The sequence below is a fragment of the Fundulus heteroclitus genome, chromosome 6, assembly GCF_011125445.2.
Source record: "Fundulus heteroclitus isolate FHET01 chromosome 6, MU-UCD_Fhet_4.1, whole genome shotgun sequence".
Taxonomy (NCBI): Eukaryota; Metazoa; Chordata; class Actinopteri; order Cyprinodontiformes; family Fundulidae; genus Fundulus; species Fundulus heteroclitus.
In genome coordinates this window covers 11377668-11397003 of record NC_046366.1, presented here as the reverse complement: position 1 = coordinate 11397003, position 19336 = coordinate 11377668, and the positions used below count along the sequence as shown (strand labels likewise).

General features: G+C 44.7%; 1 protein-coding gene across 2 annotated transcripts in view; it reads right to left on the bottom strand.

The window, feature by feature from the left end:
• zswim5 (zinc finger, SWIM-type containing 5) overlaps positions 1-16419 on the bottom strand; it is a 69805-nt gene extending 53386 nt beyond the window's left edge. Inside the window, exon 1 of one of the 2 annotated variants that reach the window (XM_036138035.1) lies at positions 15785-16419. In XM_036138035.1, the coding sequence (XP_035993928.1) occupies positions 15785-16319 (535 nt within the window). In that variant the 5' untranslated portion in view covers positions 16320-16419. The remainder of the gene's footprint in view (positions 1-15784) is intronic. The other variant, XM_036138034.1, reaches the window with a different exon arrangement.
• Positions 16420-19336: the final 2917 nt, after the last annotated feature.

The window sequence follows — 19336 nt, the reverse complement described above, 5'->3', positions numbered from 1 at the left end:
ATTATATTATGTTACTCGTTTTTGTTTTATTTGTGAAACCCTCCCATTCCTACCTAAGGTTATACTCGGAGAATCCCATGCCTGGCCACTTGTAAAGACAACAAAACCTCAGCAGTTTTATTTGCTGTCCACAATTTTGTGTGCTGGAACCGGCAGATGACTCCAAAATAGAGGAAGAGGAGGACTAAACTTGAAAACTATGAAAGTGCTGTTTGGTGTTAAAAGCAGATGCGATAAGACACCATTTAATTGCTTCTTTTATAAGTGCAGCTTTAATCCCATTGTTACAGTGGTGCTGTTTCATCCTACTGATAAGATAATACTTTGAACATTGATTTATGCACACACAGTATATAGTGTGCAGTACTTACACACAGAAAAGAGTTTTTCTGCTGCTCTGGCAGAAAAAAAAAATGCTTCGCACGCCTCTTGTCCCCCTTTTTTGGAGGCAATATTTAAACTATGTGAAAAGTAGATTTTAAAACCAAAACGAGGCTAAATGCGATCAGGCAACGGGGTGAAGACTCTTGGATCTTCACCAGTGTTTTCCAAACAGATGAAGACTCAAAGCGAAACCAAAGCTGTGACACGACAAGGTTCGGTGCTGTGACAAAACTGCAGCGGCGGAAGCTTTTCGACTCGGTGGGTAGTGACACACAGAAAAGGTGGTCTGTGCTTCTCCTGAGTATAGAAAACAGGAAGGCCCCCGAGAGAAACGTCCACCGATGGGCCCCTGAACACACATTCACACAATACAACAGGAATGTTGAGTACGGCGGTGGCCAAGGCCCCTGATCCTTTTACACCATGACAACTACCAGAAAAACTACATTCACGGACAAACGCCCAAATTTCACCAAGCACACACCTACGCACACTCTAAGGCACGCAGCAAAGGAACTACAGCAGGGGCGGTTCTAGACAGGGGCCAACAGGGGCCAGTGCCCCTGTAGAACTGTTCCTGGTCCCTGTACTGAAGACATGATATTAAATTTCTTAGGATGATAAATGCTTACAAAGATACCGTGACTGACTGGTCATTTGGATCAGTTTTTTTTTTTTTTCGTTTATGTTTTTACCCAATGATAAAATAACTAAATAATAATTCAAAAATAAATATAAAAAAAAATAACAATACTTAAAAATTAAGCTGTTTCACGTTAAGCTCCCGCCGTATTGAGAAAAGATCAGGGGTCTGCAACCTGCAGTTCCAGAGACACAATTGGCTCTTTGGCTTACTTAATATATTAAACGATAAAATGTTGACCTGTTAAGTTCCCCCGCCCCCCCTCCCCCAATTTTTTGTTCTGTGCCCCTGTGAAAAAACACTGCTTTATTTGGTCTAGAACCCCCACTGAACTACAGTATCTATCATTTACAGCCTTGGATTGAGGAGCAACTTTTCCATGCTTCACTTTTCCAGTGACGTGAATGCAAGTCCACTCAGGCGGCTCCAAACTACGCTTTGCAAGTTTCCAAGCAAAGCAAAACAGCCTCAACTCTTCTTCCCTTTCTTTGCCAGGCTGACCATCGGGCCCTGATAGGTGGGGCACAAAAGACCCCATCCTCTTTCCAGTCAGTAAACGCACCATACCAGCTGATCAACAGGCTGTACCGACAAGTAGACTAATTCTGTCCAGAGGTTGTTGCTGATGTAACAACATTTATTTAGCTTCTTTCAATACATGTGTGGCGTATGGGGTCAAAGGTCAATGGAGTGGAAAACGGCACATTCCAAATATTATATTTTATCTACATGCTGCGGAGCGATCATGATGATCAGACATCCGTTTGTAACAGAAACAGAAAATCCAATGAGGCAGATCTGCCGCCGCCATCTTTGTTTGGGTGCGTGGAGTCTAAAGATGGCTGGTTGGGTTGAGGACTGTGTGTGTGTGTGTGTGTGTGTGTCAGTGGAGAAGCCAGAGGAGGGTTTCTGTGCATGAGCGTGCGTGTGTCTGTGCGTGTAAGAGGGTGAGAGGTCTCGACCAGACTGATCCTCACGGCTGTTGACCACATTAATCATGTAGCTGTGGGAGAGAGGCGGTGTGTGTGTGTGTGTGTGTGTGTGTGTGTGTGGTGGGTAGCTGGTCCCTTATGTCCCCCCGAGTGCGTGTGTGTGTTGCTGCACTTGACTGCTCCTATCAATTCAATTTCATTTCTCCCTCAACTCCTCTTTTCTGCAGGCCTCCCCATCCCCCCTAACACAGAGCTCTGTGGGCTCTCTCCATGTGTGTGATGGACTGCTGAGAGCCTAATGAGGTCCCTCCCACCCCTTTGGCTTTTGGTGACTGTGAAGTGTGTGTGTGTGTGTGTGTGTGTGTGTGTAGGGGGAAGGGAGAGCCAGAGGTGACAGGTTGGTTATGTACTTCTTACATTTGCCTTTCAGCTCTCCTCTTTCCTCCCTCCTGTCACGTCTTCCTTACTTCACACATCCTCTCGCCCCACCCTTTCCCCTCCAATCCCTCACACCCCGCTCTCCCCTCCTCCTCCTTTCGCTCCCTCTTCTCACGCATCCCATCTCTCCGCCCCGTCCCTTTTTTTCATCCTCGTCTCCTGTTCTTCCATCCCTCTTCCCCTCCGCAGTCGTCTTCCCATTTATTTGGCGGTGAGAGGCCGGCCTAATGGGCCATAGCGGGCCCTCTCCACTAAAGAAACTACACAGAGTGCTGTTATTAGCGGCGGCAAGGGAGAGGCGGAGAGGAGGGAGGCGAGGGGACTGGCGAAGGAAAAAAAAAAAAAAAGCGACGCAAAATGTGGAAAATGCAGCAAAAACGCTGGACCCTGAAATGAGAACCTGGAGATATTTGTCTCGAAGTTCATGCTCCAGTCCGACGAGATTAGTTATATCGCCAATTGCAGCCCCGGTGGTTTGTAGAAGAGGCCATCAACAGAACAGCATGACCTAGCAGGCCCTCTCACAACAGATAGGTGAGTCAGAATATGTGGGAAACCGGTGAGTTACAGGAAATCCAAGAAAACAATCGTTCAGGACTCCTGTAAAATAGCACGATCAAACTAGTGGATGTGACTAAACATCAGTCACAATTTAGACTTATTCAGACAATTAGTTTGAAACAATAAACTGTTAAAAGCATTGAACTTACTCTAATAACACATAACAATGGAAGGTGAAAAATAAAAACCTTTACCTATTGGCATTATAATGTAAAACTGAAATATTTGCAACAGATTTGAAACGGTCTACATCATAGTAATGTACTTATTAAATTACACTTTTAAGGATGACGTGAAAAAAATGGGGTGAAGCGATCTAGTCAGCTCAAGAGAGGACAAGACAACGCGCAATGTTGGCTTCATGGATTATGTAGAAATATTCTCAACATTTTTTGGGAAAAGTAAAGGGCCACATTTGTTTCGTTTCCAAAAAACAGAAAATATTTCACAAATGGTGTTTTAAACATTTCCGCCCAGGTTTGACCGGCGAATACATTGCAGTTTTTAATGCTCATCTAATTAAAGGGTGGTCCCAATTCCAAAAAAATAAATAGAAATGTCCAGTTTTTATACTTTAACAAAGAGAAAAAACAACTTTGTTTCATACAGTGCTCATTCAGTTCAAAAATCTGAATGATTTTTGAACTGAATGTCCTTAGCTAGGAAGCTAAGACGCAGATGCTAACTTGAGAATTGCTAGCAGCTAAAGCTAAGGGTTAGCCAAACAGAGCATTCTCACTTTATATAAATAACTTTCTGTTACCAATTACCTAAAACATAATTTGTCACACAAGTCATTAAAAAGGAGGCAGCGGCATCTTCGAATATTACTAACTGAGGATTGTTGTCTGCATCAATTATTTCTGTCAACACAAAACAGCAACTCAAGAACAACATCCTGTCATGCTTCAAAATAAGGGTCGCAAACAGAACCGCGGGAAGTTTAGGTAAAAGCACACCTTTGCGTCCCAGGATCGTAATATTAGCTCACACTAACAGACGAAGCAACTAAACAGCGCTTAATGAGACAGAGTTAAACTGGACAACATGGCGTTTTAATTTCCATGGCATGAGATCTCGTTACACGCCCTGATCTCAGCATTTCTCATCATTTCTCTTGCCAGATTGCCGCTGTAACTAAAAAACAAAGTGTCCAACAACAGGATTGCTAGATAAATGTAAAAATCAACAAAAAAAAATCTCCAAAAATGATCACGAAATACAACCCAAAGAACAACTCTGCACATTGAACAGAAAGAACAGCAATACTTCAGGGTACAATAGAACATTAGTGGCTGTTCAGTGTGTGCCTACAGCTATTGACTAAGGCGTAATGACCACTTCCGTAAAGGAAAATGGGACTGGCTGAGATGTTTAAGGACATTTGATGGTGGGGGGAGAAAAAAAAAAAAAAAAAGTGTGCGCACTGGTCACGTTTCAGCCTCACACAAAGAAAGGACTTTGAATAATTCAGCCACACAGGACTACCAGGCCCATTTGCTAATGCACATTGACAGGCTGAATCACTATAATCGGCGACTTGGTCTCCAATTGATATGATTATTCATACTTTTAGCACTAAGTGCTTCCTTTTAAACCTTATTCACACATTTGGGAAGAGTGGATGGCAGAGGTGAAGAGAGGCGAATAGCGCCAGAATCAGAAAAAAAAAACCTTCACCACCTGAAAAATTCACATTTTGAGAAGCTTTTTTTTTTTTTTACTCTTGACTGCAACAACCTCAAATGTGAGCACTATGAAAAAAAAAGAAAAAACATCATTGCACATTTAATATGCCCCAGGTTCTAAAGAGAGAGAGAGAGAAAAAAAAATCTATAATTCTTTTCATCTTATTTCCTGGGATCAAACTCCACTAAGAGTATGGAAACTGTTTCAGATCCAGATATAATGCATATTTCAGACACAGCGCTCCTGTCGGTTTTTGCTGACGGTAATAGGCGCGCTGCTGCGAAGGCCTCTCGCCGTCACCGAGATTAGAAAGAGTACACAACGCTACGCCACACAACCTTGGCCGTATTAATGCGGATAGTAAACAAAAGAGCGGCGACTATCTGCGCTTGAAATCTATGATCTATGGCCGCCCGTCCGAATGCAAGATGGGAAACGCATTAAAGCGCCAAACTGACGGCGTTCAGAGGAAAGACGGAAAGCATTAGCGTGGAGATCAAGAGCCGACCAGGACGGGCCAAGGCAGAGTGCAGCTTGAGTGGCGCAGACATAAAACCAATGTTACGTCTTAAAGCATCCTTCTGGCTCTGCGGTTCCACACAAGTGGAGGAGGCTGCCTTGTTTTTTTTTACGTTCAAGTGGCACCGGGTTTTCACAACGCCGGCCCAGCTAGAGTGAGCCTTGAAAGAAATTGCGAGCGCAAATACTGCGAATGGTTTACTCTCAGAAATGACAGTAGACTATTGGCAACGCTAGGAATAAGGATATCTGTATACTTCTAATTCACAGCATAAATGTGTTCCGTCTTCAAAGAAATGTACTGGCCTCAAACCCCTGACCCAAACTCATTTAAGATTAATGTACTGATACCAAGTCCCACTCTCGTTCTGCCCTCCCTCCAAACAGCTTTTTCTCAACATCCGGGATGAAGATCCTGGAGAACAGCCCTAAACGACCCTAAACCTGCAAACGTTTACCCATGGTTCCTACAGCAACACCTGGCTGGACACCAGAGCTGCAATACTCTGGGAATATGCAAAGTTGGGAAGTTTATATGGAAACTAACAAGGAATTATGTTTGGAAATGAAACCACGCTATATTTCCGGTTAATTCCCAGAAATCCACAGGGAAGGTTTTCAGCTCAGAATATTTGCAACATTTCTCAAACGGTTCTGGAAACGTATCATCGTTGTTTGCGGCCGGTTCGACCGCAGCTGGTCTTCGCCTGTTTGCTCAAGTGCTAGCCTAACATTAGCGTGTTTAATATCCGGACTCACTGATCATAAGCCTCAGAAAATATTTCTAAAAGGGGGGTTGAAAACGAATCCTTTGGTGACAGAAGTTAGACAAGTCGATCTGCAGCTTTATAAACAGTGTTTTGTATCCATCCACGTTGATCCACTAGTATATTAGCGGCGCTCTTTGCGTCTCTTTCGGGTAGCTGGAAACATGAGGCCGCGGCGCAGAGCTGGTCATGTGACAGAAAGACAGGAAGTGGCAGCAGCTAATATACAATCGATATACAATTTAGTCATGGACCCTGATGCTGGCCACTTTAAAACGTCTTGATCGGGACGTTCCACGTTCTGCCCGTGTGCTTTTTAGCTGTAAATAAGTGGATTTGTTAACTGCACAGAGATCCTGGTGCTGATGATAAAATGTTCTGCTTCTAAAACAGAAATCCCTTAAACTGGGACTGAAAAGGAGAAAAGGAGAACAGGCTAATTCAGCTTTTCCTGCTTTAGAAGACGACAAAAGGAGAACAACATTCAGCTCAGGACACTAGGAAAATTACTTTTATTTGGCGTGACATCCTATTTGCAAGACAATATCGCTATATTATTTACTCAGGAGACTATAACCACAGCTCAGGCTAACAAAAACTAATTTGTCGTTATTTACTTTCCACCTTTTAGGCCATCTTAGGGCTCACCTATGGCATCAGGGTGTTTGAATTTTAAATTTCCATTAACCCCCTCACTCCTCCCACCCCATTGTTCAGCTATACCTCTCCGTCCCTCCAAAAATTTGGTAGGCAATTCCAACCAAACGAGGACATAATAGTCCCTCCCTACCCAGTGCGGCCTGGACGGGGCCTAACGTGTACAACAATGGTAAACGTACACACACACACACACACACACACACACACACACACACTTATAACAGCTAATAAAAGACAGGTGTGGAGCAGCGCGGCAACTGAACACAGGAGGCTGTCGGCTTCCAGCGCTAGAAGAACAAGGACGCCGTTGATCTGCGCAGATAATTGCACGTCCCAAAAACACACACAAACATAGGAGATGTCCAGGCTGAGGAGAAATGAAAGGCGCCGGAAAAGCATGTTTGCTCGGGGTTTTCTCCGTCGTACGCACTTCGTCGAGGCGCAGAGCTGAGCAATCTGTACCAGCAGGTGAAGGAGGGCATTTTTACTTGCTGCTGCAAACAAGGCTTTTGTTGAGACTGCAGCGACTGTGGGCCAAACACCTGAGGTCATGTCCGAACAAAAAAATAAAAAAAAAGCACCAAGAACGGCAGAGCAAAGCCTGAAACACACAGCGACTAAGTCACAGTGTGCAGCGCCTAAAGGTTTTAAAAAGCATGACAATATTCACTTTTCTGTAGCGGCTGCGGTGGGAAGTGTGTGCACAGAATAGCAGACTGAGCAAAGTAGAAACAGAGATCAAGGAGGAAAAGCTCGTTTTCCTACGCGGAAACTAAAGCTGTGGTGTCCAGACCTTCAGCCATGTGTGGTGAAACCCTTAAGATTAAAATACTGACGGGTCACAAGAGGCTACTTCTTTTTTCTTTTTTACTCAAACCACATCCATAATTTTGGAATTTGGTTTTATTTGTATCCAGCCCAGCAATAATCCAATCCACAATATATTAATAAAGCAAGAAAAATAGGGGAGATTTCTGGAGAAAATGTTCTATAAATCAGTAGATCTGAAAACAGAAATATTCCCTGCTTTTTGTGGGTTGAGTGTTTTCCATTTACTTTTGCCGGAGAAACGTTTCGTCTATGCTTGGCAACAAAAATGAGACACGGGTCACCCAGTCTTGGAGTAAGAACAGTGTAGTAAATGTTTCCTGATGCTGGAGATCCTGTGTTCTTTGCATGAGAATATCATACACACTTTGTGTTTTACCCATCGGGCTGCTCCAACTCGTCAGTGAATGCCTTGCCCTACCAAACGGCTGATAAAGCTGTGGGCCTGCAGCTGCAATCAACCAGATGTGAAGGTGGACCAGATGTGTTGTAGTTTTGATATGTGGTCAAGGGACACGCAAAATCATTCCTAGGGGGGCAAGTGATCAGACAAGAGTAAATAAAAACAAAATAAATGGAAATATAAAGCGTTTCGAAAAATTATATTCACAAAAAGAGAAGAAAAAAAAAACTAAGATTTGGCCACTTTGACCATTTATGCCCCTAATTCATCAATAACGCAACCAGCAAGAGAAACCTAGTAATATGCAGTAAATGGCTTTGTTTATGGGTATGAAAACGACAACAGAAGACCCTGTTGAGCTTTTTTCTTTTTTTTTTATTAACCAGCAGAGAAGTATTTAAATAGTAGGCCTGATAAATCAAGGTTGTGTCAAAAGTGCAGTTTAATACCAGCGAGAGTTTCATCGCTTTCCTGTCGGTGAGAATCTGCTAGCAGCGGCAAAGAGAATGAAACACAACGGCTTACGCTTTTTGCGTCTCAGACGGGTGAATGTGGTCGATAAACACAGATCTCTGATTAATGTTTTTTTTTTTGCATAACGGGGCAGTTGTTGTGTGCGTGCGTGCAGGTGCGGCCGCCTCTGATGAGCCCAAAAAAAAAAAAAAAAACCCTAATGGCCTCATCTCTCACGGTCCTCTGAGAGCTAATAAGAATGCAGGGATGATTTGTTTCAGCGATTGCCTCTTTTCGAGCTCGGCCCGGCGTGGAATTAATTACGCTGATTAAATATCTGCGAGTCGGCGAGCGGCTGACCGTCGGAGTGTGGCCGGGTGCTAAGTGGGGAGAGTCGGCCAACGGCGTAGCCTCCAGGACTGCTTCGCCGTCGGTCCAAAGAGTGTCGCGTCTCCATTTGGAAAAGCCGGCGAAGATTCGCGCGATCAAAGCGTCTTCAGAAATAACAGGACTGACGAGTTCCCCGGGGTTTCACAGAGCATTCATACCAACAAACCAGGCCTGAGCCTTTTGTTTTCTACCTATAAATGAACGGTATTTCTTCTGCTGTAGATTTCTACACCGTCTTAGGACGGTGTCCTGTGTTAAAACTTTTTTGCTTTGCTCAAATTGAAAATATCGGCCCTCTGACTGAAAAACCAAGACGTACCCGGGTTTAATTGCAGCTTTAAATGCTACGACACCGCCATTATACTGACAGCTTTTTGGTTTTAAACACGGACAATTAGAGAAGGAATCAGCTCTTCAAATGGCCGTTTTAAAGGATTTCTTTTATACTTTCCCGATTTCAGTGCAAACACAGACGCAGCAAACGTGACGCAGATTCAGCAGCCTGAACCGTACTCTGGTTTTCAGTCACAGGAAACCAGAAGATGCTCTGATCTGGGAGCTACGTCACGCCAAGGCTCAGCACCAGGTCACAAAACAGGCAGGATGTGTGCCGCATATCAGCAACTCAGGACAACAATAGATTTCTTAAGTTTTCATGTGTTCAAAAGCCACGAAGGCGAACGGCGCTGAAAGGCGGCCACGTGTCAGTCCTAGTAGCAGCCGGCAGCGGCGTCAGACGGGTCAAGGAGGAGCTGCGTCTTCAAGATGCGCCGTGGTTGGATCTCTGCCTTCCGGGTGCAACTAGAAAGCACCTGGTGCTGGTGGCTTATGTAGACCGGGACACACAAGAGCACGGGTCATTCACCGCAACGGATGTCCCTTTTCAGATCAAAGTTCCGCAATAAACCTGCATGGAGTGAACGGAAAAGATCAACGCCGCGCTGCCGTGGCTGCACCCTGCCCGTCAGCGGGCTGAAAAAAGGCTGCTCCACTTTCCTTAACGCACCTGTCTACGTTCCCTGTTCCAGAACGCACGATGAAGGAGGGCGTGGCGCGAGTACCGAGGAAGTGCCACCCTTCCTTCGCCGTAACTAATGATCTGCACTCGCCCCCGCAGAAACAAAGACGCTTCTTTTACAGGAGGCGGCAAGAACGGGAACAGAGTTGTTGCTGACCCGGACATTTCAGATTTCATAACGACCAAAGCGCCCAACTATCAGGAAGTCTGATAGGAAGTCTTCACAGCCGTCTTCCAATGCAGAAAAAATATTCTTACTTGCTGCTCTGGGAGAGAGAACCCATTTCTCTGTTCCTGCAGAGCCTGCATTGGCCTTCAAAAGCTTCTACATTTAAAAAAGGTCCTCAATTTAGGTTTTCACTTGTTTTTATGTAAAATAAATAAATAAAAAAAAAAAAATCAGAATACACGCTTTAGATAAGGTTGGTGTAACTGCAGTATTTTTGCTTTGTTGCAACAGTGAAAGTAATTGTTCCTATTTTTGTTTTAAATACAAGCAGTTTTAAAGTAAGACTAGTATTTTAATCACAATCGCTGTATATCAGGAAATGTGGTGAATCTAAAAATACGTTTTTAACTAAAATCTTGACACCGTTTGGTCCTGTAGGAGCAGTTGATGGTTTTGTGAGAAAAAGGCTGAAAAGTTTCTCGTCGAGGCCTAAAGAGAATCCAGAGCTTGAACAATTTGAAGGTATTTAAAAACTAGAAACTTCTCAAAAAAAACAAAAAAAAAACGACATAAAAGCAGATACGAATAGATCCGACAGCAGGGACTCGTGGTCTGGAGATCACACGCACGCTCTTGGTCAACTTTAAACTGAAGTTACCCGGGGTTTCCCCAAAACGACACGAGCCAACATCCTGAGTGTGGAAACGCCGCTGCAGCTCAGCAGAGCCGTGACCGGCCGTCCCCGTTCCCAGCCTTCCTTCTCCTAAAACCACCGACGAGCCGAAGAGACCTTCAAAAACCAACGGGCCCTTTACAGTAAAACAATCAAACATCTAATGGCCAAATGAAAGCAAAAAGACAGACAGAACTCGTAAGAAGATCCGAAGTTTACACAGCTGAGACGAGAGGTAAGCAGCGTTCAGTGGTAGAGACTCCAGGAGGAAGGACGATGGGAGACGAGGCCGCCGAGCCCTCCGCCTCCTCCTGCCTTCGCTCTGGCTCTTATCACAAGACACCCCTGAACAACCAGGAGGCAGACGCACGCCAGAGGTTTGGAAGCCTTTCCGCGACGAGGAGCCCTGCGGCCATCGTGGCAGAACATTACATCTGAGCAAATATTAGCAGGACGGGCCAGCCTGCGAACGCTCCTGTAAACTAAAAGAAAAACACCCACTGACACTGAGCAAATACAACAATGACGACTAAAGTCTAGACGGAAAGATTGAAACAATCAGCTGAAAGCTCTCTCCAACACTCTTCTTTTTAGCTACGGTTAATAAGCCACAATCATTTCAGCCTCTTTTGGCCCTTGCAGCCTGAAGGCGACGTGGGTTTAGGCCTTAGAACGTCCTCGCCTCACGCCGTCGGAGTCACCGCAGCTTTGGAAAGCGTCAGACACGCAGGACGGCCCTAGCGTCTCAGATACGTACGCTTACACCCCACGACCCCGACGACCCCCCCCACCCCTCTGTCTGTGAACAAGGGCTTTTTCTACAGCTGGGTAACAAAGCATGACCCAATAATCCCAACGCTTGACTCAAAGCTGAGGAACCCCCTTCAACGCCAGCCTCCCTCCAGTTAGATCCCTTCCTCCTGCTCTCTGAGGACTTTATAAGGGCTCTAGTAAAGGGGGCTGGTGTGAATATGTCTGAGCGAGCAGTACAAGGCGAGGAGGGGGGGGGGGGCTTATATGCGTGTGTGACAAAAACAATCCCGCTTTGCTTTGATTATTCTAATTATGACTTGGGGGTAGGAGTGGATTATTAGGAACACATGGGCCAATGAGCTGCTGACGGGCCGACGTCCCTCCGATCCGTCTGCGTCGCCGTTGAAAGAGGCCGACGTACGAGACCTTTGCCCGGAATGCAGCGAGGGCGGAGGACGGCTATAAGAAACATGCTAGTCAACTCATTTCTCGACGCACACAAAGCAGCCTTTGATGATAAGGGCTCTTATATGACTCCTTTTTTTTTCTTCGTTTCATTATTACTCATCCGGGCTGAGGTGCAGACTTTAGAGCGGCGAGCGGATAAACCCCTCAGTTTGTTTTAAGATCTGTTTAGTGAGATCTGGTTTAAAAAAAAAATCTAAACAGAGCGACTCTGACTGCAGGCTCAGCAGTTCTCAGAAAGCGGGGCAAAAGGCGAGTCAAAAGACGAGCATGGGGTTTTTGCAGGAACTGGAGCTCCTGCTCTGCTTGCAGTCGCCGTGAGGAGCAGCCAAGAAGAAGAAGAAGAAGAAATAAATAAAAACAGCGACCGAGAGAACCCATGACAGACAGCCCTGTGGGCCGTTCCCACACGTTGGCTCCTGCGGGACATCGACTCATTTTTCCAGAAACAGAAATCAAGTCAAAGATCTTGGGTGAACGTATTAGAGGTTCCGTTATTAGAAGTCCACACCAGTAAGACGCAACCCAGTCCGTTTACCCACTGAGGGCCGGTCTTCCCGGGCGGTTCCCCTTCTAATCTTCCCCAAACAACCTGAAAACTATACCAGGCTAACCCTTACTTCCCATCAACCTGTCACCTCACCGCTCTAATTCTAGCCTAGAAAACCAGTTTGCATGATCCATCGATAACTGATGGAGCAAAATGTTAATCAACGCGGCAGAAGGCTTTAGATCACACATTTCCATTCATGCTGGTTCAGATCTTGGTTCGGGGGTCAGCTGACTCTCACATCAAATCAACTCCACAGGCGCATGTCATTTAGTGGAGTCACATCGTGTTTTCCTTAATGGAGTCTATGGGTAGATTAGAAAGGATTACATGAAATCGTCAAAACGTCCCGCCGTTTCTTTCCGTGCTTGAAGAAGTCAGCTGCAAAGTGAGCATAGCTACACAGGTGCAACGGTTCAAACAACAACAACTGTGTTGTTCTGAAAACAAGAATGAGCCTCCACTGCTGCGGGGCGTGATTCAGAGTCATGACACCACGGCGGCGTCATGACGGTCGTCCGACTTCCTGGCAGCACCACTTTAAGACGAAAGTAAACGGCGAGCTAACCTTCCACGCAGCCTGCTGGCTATGGTTTACCAAGTGAAGAACCATCACTTCCTGCCCTGATGTCACAAACACACACTGCAGTCCTGACTAGGGCCGGACGATACAGAAAAAAAAGCATATCGATGAAGTAGAAATCATATTGATCGATATCGAAAATTATCAACAAATTAGAAACATAGATTTTAAGTGCAGCCCTGGCCATTTTATGCTGTTCCTTAGCAACCTATTTTTTAGATAAAGACACAAACACTAAATTCAAACTCAACCCTTTATTCTATCAAAGTTTTACCAAACCTGCAAGTTTTTTTAAAAAAGAAAAAAGAACGAGTGCTCTCTGAACTCTTTTAAGGGGGCGGAGCTTGGTTCCTGGGTCTGCGTTGTGATTGGTTGGGAGGATGTAATGACTGTAGTATTAACCTACATGGTTAGAATGTGACAGGAAGGAAAACTGTTATTCTATTGAACTTTTTACTGACCCTTTTTTTCTATCATCAATATACGTCTACGGATTAATATATATTGTTATTGAATTATCGTCCAGCCCTAGTCCTGACCTTAGAGAATGGCACCACTGCCTCCTAAGGCTGCTAATAAAAGAAGGGACATGGGTTTTACTGCTTCCAAAAAGAATTTTACCTTTTTCTTTTTTACAGGAAAGAAGCCTGTTACATTAACAATAAAGTGATCACATTTGTTGTTGCTATTTTCCTTATTGTACATAATAAAATATACATTTTAATTGTTATTGTGCAAAACGTATACCTTTTTATGTCAGTATGCTCCCCAAAGAGACGCCCCACATATTATCCGGTTCGTTTAGCTAGCCTGCAGTCTGCTTCTTCACAGATAGGCCAGCTGACCGGCGGTGCGCAGCCACAGCCACCAGGAGGGGAAACCCTGCGCCCCAAATTCAGATTAAACGACCGCTCACTGCAACGCTTTGTCGACCGTGTCGCTGACAGGACTTTAAACCTTAGTAATGGCATAACTTGCGTTGTTTTGTGGTTTTTGAAACAAACATTTATTGACAGACAAAAAACAACAACTTCCCCCATCAGTGTAAACCTTCCCTTTAAATAACCAAACGGATCCAGGGCAAGTGGCCGAAGCAGCACGGGGGAAACTAGAAGCGTCTGGCTTTATGTCCCGTCAGATCCCGTGTGAACCTTTTATTTCCTAATGCAGATTCACCCAAAGTGTCTCACCTGGTTCAGGCGCAGGGAGCGCTTACGCAACACGCTACTCTGGGCAACCGTGGCTAGGCCTTTTATTCCCATTCTTGCACAACGCAACAAAAAAAGGGATCAAACTTGCAACAAACTATGGAGCTAGACAGCAACTACTACATTCCAAAACAAACCTTGAGTTAATATTCTTAAATCCTAGTTTTTTTTTTGTTGTTTTTTTTGGGGGGGGGGTTAAATCAATGAGCATCTATAGGATGCAATTAGATCCAGCATTTGTGGGCAGCATGGTTAAAGCTGCCCCCCCTGATACCTCAGAGCAACATGAAACCCCAGAAAAAGCTCCAGTGGCTCTCTCACCATATGGTCAGAGAAGAAGAGGAGGGTGATGGAAGGAGGAGGAGGGGGCGGGGGGGGTTCCTCCTGGTAACCATATAAAGACTATCCGTCGTGGTTTTCATGCCACCAGTTTTCCCTCATGCCTGGGTTTCAGTTCGGGTTTGTTGCTGAGCATGATGAGGGGGGGCGGTGGAGGAGGAAGGAGACGGAGCTTGGCGGAATGGCCCTTTGTTTGAAAGCAGCTTCTCTCTCTCTCTCTCTTTTTTCTATCTCTCTCTCTCTCTCTCTCTGCAGCGCTGGAAATGCGAGACGCTTATCGATCACTTGAACTGGAAAGCCTTTGTGCTGCGGAGCGGCCGATCGGGACACGCAGACATGTCGCTGCAACACCTGGGTTAACTTTAACCAGAACATCCCAGCAACTCCCCGCTGTTCTTTCCTTTTTATATAGAAATATATAGATATCTATGTGTGTGTAAATGCTGGCGACGAAGCGCTCTTTGTCCGGCAAACACACAGCCAAAACAAAAACAAACAAGAAAATAATCCCGCGGCGCATTTTTTTTTCTCTCTCTCTCTCTCGGATTAACGTTGGATTAATCGTAATAAGAGGACCCAATAACCGCCTTTGTTTCCTCCCTAAGCCATTCTAGACCGAAGTTGAGTTGAGAAAAAGTAATTTGTCGGGGCACAAAAAAAAAAAAAAAAAAAAAAAAAAAAAACTAATAAAGCCCCGACGCTCTTAACGTCGCTAGCTTTTGTATCCGCGTCTGTCAGCCCCCCCCCCCCCCCCCTCCTTCCTCCTCCTCCTGGCCGCCTCCCCCTGCCTCATTGCCGGGGTTAGGGCTCCGGACATCTCCGCTAGAGGAGACCCAAAGAGGAAGAGAGGTGGGGAAAAAAAGAGAAAAAGAAAAGACACCCTTCCGCTGTTGGAAAAGCAAGTTCCTTTAACGCTAAAGTGTTTGTTTGTGGGGGAAAAAGGCTGAAGTGTGCAGCTCTGAAGGTGGCCCTACAATAGGAAGACCCTTTAATTTTTAAACAGCAGCTGCTCGGCTAAGCTAGCGAGCAACAGCATCGTCGTCTCGTTTTTTTGTTTTTTTTTCCCCCACCGCCGCTAAAATGCGCTCCAACTTCAACCACGGACTTGTAGTTTAAAGTCCGCTTCAAGAGAAACACAACCAGAAGCGTGTGTGGTCCAGAGTGCGCAGAAAGCACAGGCTCCGCGTACTTTCTGCCATAGCGGAAAAACTTCCATCAATCATCCCCCCCTACCCTCCCCGGAGCAGATCCAGCCGCGGCGGCAGGAACTCGGAAACGGTCCTCGCTTCCTCTGCCGACACGTACCCCCCTTTTTTTTACCCCCCTCTCTATGATTTAAAGCGTTTATACTCCACTTACCGACTTGTAAAACGTTCTCCACACAGCCCGTTTCCAGCAGCCTGATTCCCCGGCGGAAAGGGAGTCCGTCTCCCGTCCCCACTACTCCGGCTGCCCCCACGGCGGCGGCCGCGGCACCGGCGGTAGGTCCTCCTCCGCCGCCACCGGCGTTCGGAGCTCCGGACCCCGTCCCCCCAGTTCCAGCCGTAGCCGCCGACGGACCTTCCTCGCCGGCTACCCTGCACTGAAACGAAGAGTACATGCATATCTCCTTCTCGTTGCGGGGGAAAGACCAATAGACGATACGGCGCTGGACGGGCTCCGGAATCCGCTCGAAGCGCTCCTCCACTCTCTCAAAGGCCCACTTTTCCGCTACCGCTTTGGCGGCGCAGTCCAGGAGGGACTCCGGGGAGCGATACCGGGAGCCGGGCGCACCGCTGCCGTGGCCGGGCCCCGGACCGGGACCTCGTGGTGCGGGGCGAAGGCAAAGCCGCTTGCTGGCCGGTGGTAAGGAGAGAGGAGGATGAGGCGGTTGTTCCCTGCGTCCTTCCGCCATGGTGAGCCGATCTACACTGAGGAGACGGACGCTGAGCGGACAGCGCGCAGGAAGCCACACTCACACAGACGTACACACATGCTCCGCGCTCCTCCGTCACACCACGAAGCAGCTTCAGCACCACTTCCGGCCGCGGCCTTCAAAATAAAATGCCCGTTCCGCTTCTGACAATGGCCTGAAAAACAGCTACATTTTGAGATTGATATAATATATAATATATATATTATATATATATGATATATATATATGATATATATGATATATATAATATATATATTATATATATAATACATATATATATATATATATATATATATATATATATATATATATATATATAAAGTAACACAACCGACAGTTAAATAAATTGTGTGAGGTAGCTTTCCAGTTCTATACAAATACAACTTATTCCCACTCGAGACTATAGCCCAGAGAGAAACTGTCCTGCAGTTTTCGCCCCAACGAATAAATGGTTGAACATCTCGCCCAAGTCCTCTTTTGCAGGTTTTCTTTGTGTGTAACATATTCCCACCTTCCTATCAGCTCTGACTACCCTCCCTGTCTGAATAAAAGCCTCCCTAAAACAAAACATGATGCCACTGCCACCATGTTTTACTGTGGAAATTGTGTGTGATCGGTTATCTGTCTCATATATATAGACTTTTTTTTTTTTTTTTGGTGTTGTATTTTTTCCCCATTTAGGTCAAAAAGGTTCAATTTTAGTCTCATTTGACCAGGGCATCTTCTTATAAGCACTTACTGTACCTCCTTCATGGTTGAAGTAAATGGGACTTGTGCTTGCAACGTGAGACGCTAAAACATGTTAAACTTCTGTTGATTGTTATTTTACTGTTGCTGAGTTAGAGACTTTGTCTTTGAATTAAATATATTCACATTTAATGGTTCCCAAAGCTTTGGTTTTTGTAGTTGTACATAAACCACAACTTCCTTTCTTCAATTCTTGCCAGAGAATTACACCTAATTTGCACAGCAATTTTTCTCCAGAAGCTTCGTTTTACCCATAAAATTAGTGTGTTTTATGCCGTACTTGTTCAATGCTGAGACCTCTGAATACAGTTTTGGTTTTGCCTGTTAGGTTTTGTCTTTTATTTCACAATGCCTGCATCTGTGTTTCCTGTCCTCCTGCCTTCACGCCTGTGACTTAATGGCACGAGCAGTCAGAGAGAGCCACTGTCTAGAGCAGAGAGAGAGGGGGCTCTGTGGACTGAAGGGGAGGTTGAGAACGATGCTTGACACTGACCAACACAATAACAAACCTCTTTATATTCCAACCAGTATCTCATGCGTAGCAGGTAAAACTCAGATTTGTTCTCACTGGCCCCAGTGTTTTCTGTTGTTTACAATCAAGGCTCTTAGTAATATAGAGCCGGAGAATCACTCAGCAAAAACAAAATAACTGTATCCATGGAAGGCCAGTGTTGGTAGCGATATGTCACTGAGTTTTTGTTGTAATTTCACCGGGTCTGCAGCTCTCACGCTTATAATACAAACTCCTACTTAACTCCTCTGGGCAGTCCTTGGCATGAGCAAAAGCGCTCATGGGGTAAGCCTTTCCTCATGAATAACAAAGTTATTGTTTTGCTAATTTAATTCACACCATCATGTGGCCTATAAATATCAACTACTTCTGCTCAGCAAATACACATTGACCTGAATGGCTGCAGCATGCAGTTCTGAGCCTGCTTCCCACAGCAGGACACAGGGGGTTTAATCTAATACTTAGGCCACAGCCTCCCCCCCCCCACCCCCCACCCCCTGTCAGACTGGAACTCACAGCTCATTTACCTGAGGCTATATCTGATTGTTAAAGACATTTAATCTAATTAAGCAATTTTGTGGAGCAAAGGTCAAAATGCAAATGGGGCTACAGAAATGCTGAAAGTGTGGCATATTTCTTTGCCTCTGCATCAGTTTCATTCAACTGAAGCATAATAATCATTTTTGTCCTGATTTGAGCAAAAACCTGTTGGCCTGTCAACTTTATAGAGGAATAGAAAAGATATGGTAGCAGACAACGAAGAGCTGTGAAAGTGTTGATAGTAGTGACTGTAAAAATGTTATATGATTAACAGGACTCCACATGTATGAACTAATTAAAAACTTTGGTTATGTGATAACTGTGCAAGACATTTCTGATAAGCAATGATACGAATGACATGGCTCCTTCCGTCAAGGGGTGTCACAAGTGCTCCAAGGGCAAAGATAAAATTTACTCCTTAGGTCTGGTTAAACAACTTTCCTGTCACTTGTTAGCCTATCCAATTACTGCAGAATAATGTAAAAAAAATATATATATATATATGTATATATATGCTAATACACCATGGCTTGGTTGTCAGGCTAAATAAGGCATCCCTGATTTGGACTCAGTTTTCAATTAAAATATTGTATCTTTGTTTTTTGTTTTTTATTATTAATCTGGATGTGTTTTATAGTGTACACTTTAAAATTTAAACTGGTTACTGATTAAACCTGGACTGTATTATTTTACACGGTAGAGAAATTATTTAAAACAAAACCAATAATTTTTTTTTTTTTTACTTTTACTCCGACCAAAAACCTAAGCATTTTACAGTACTTTTTAGACTGATTTTTAGGCTAAAAATTATAATTTACACTTCAACAGGTATCAGTGTCTCTTAATTTAGGTCACACAAACAACCTAAACCAAATCCTGACATTTCAACTGCCAGTCTTGCCGGCTGCTCATGCGCCAGGAAAAGGCACTAGACCCTCACTGCACCTTTAAATGACAGAATTTTTAAAATTTCGATGTGCACTTTGTAATTGTTAAAATTAAATGTGTTTTATGGGTGCATAATAGGTCACTTTTAAGTTCCACATTCAGACTGTCCCAAAGCTTCACCCCAAGGAAAGAATCACATTTTTCTTTTTTTTCCCCCCTAATCATCTGACATATGCACCTTAACTCACAAACTTCCTCCCTTTTCTTGAATCATTTTTGAATACTTTCTGACAGTTGGCTATTTTAATTT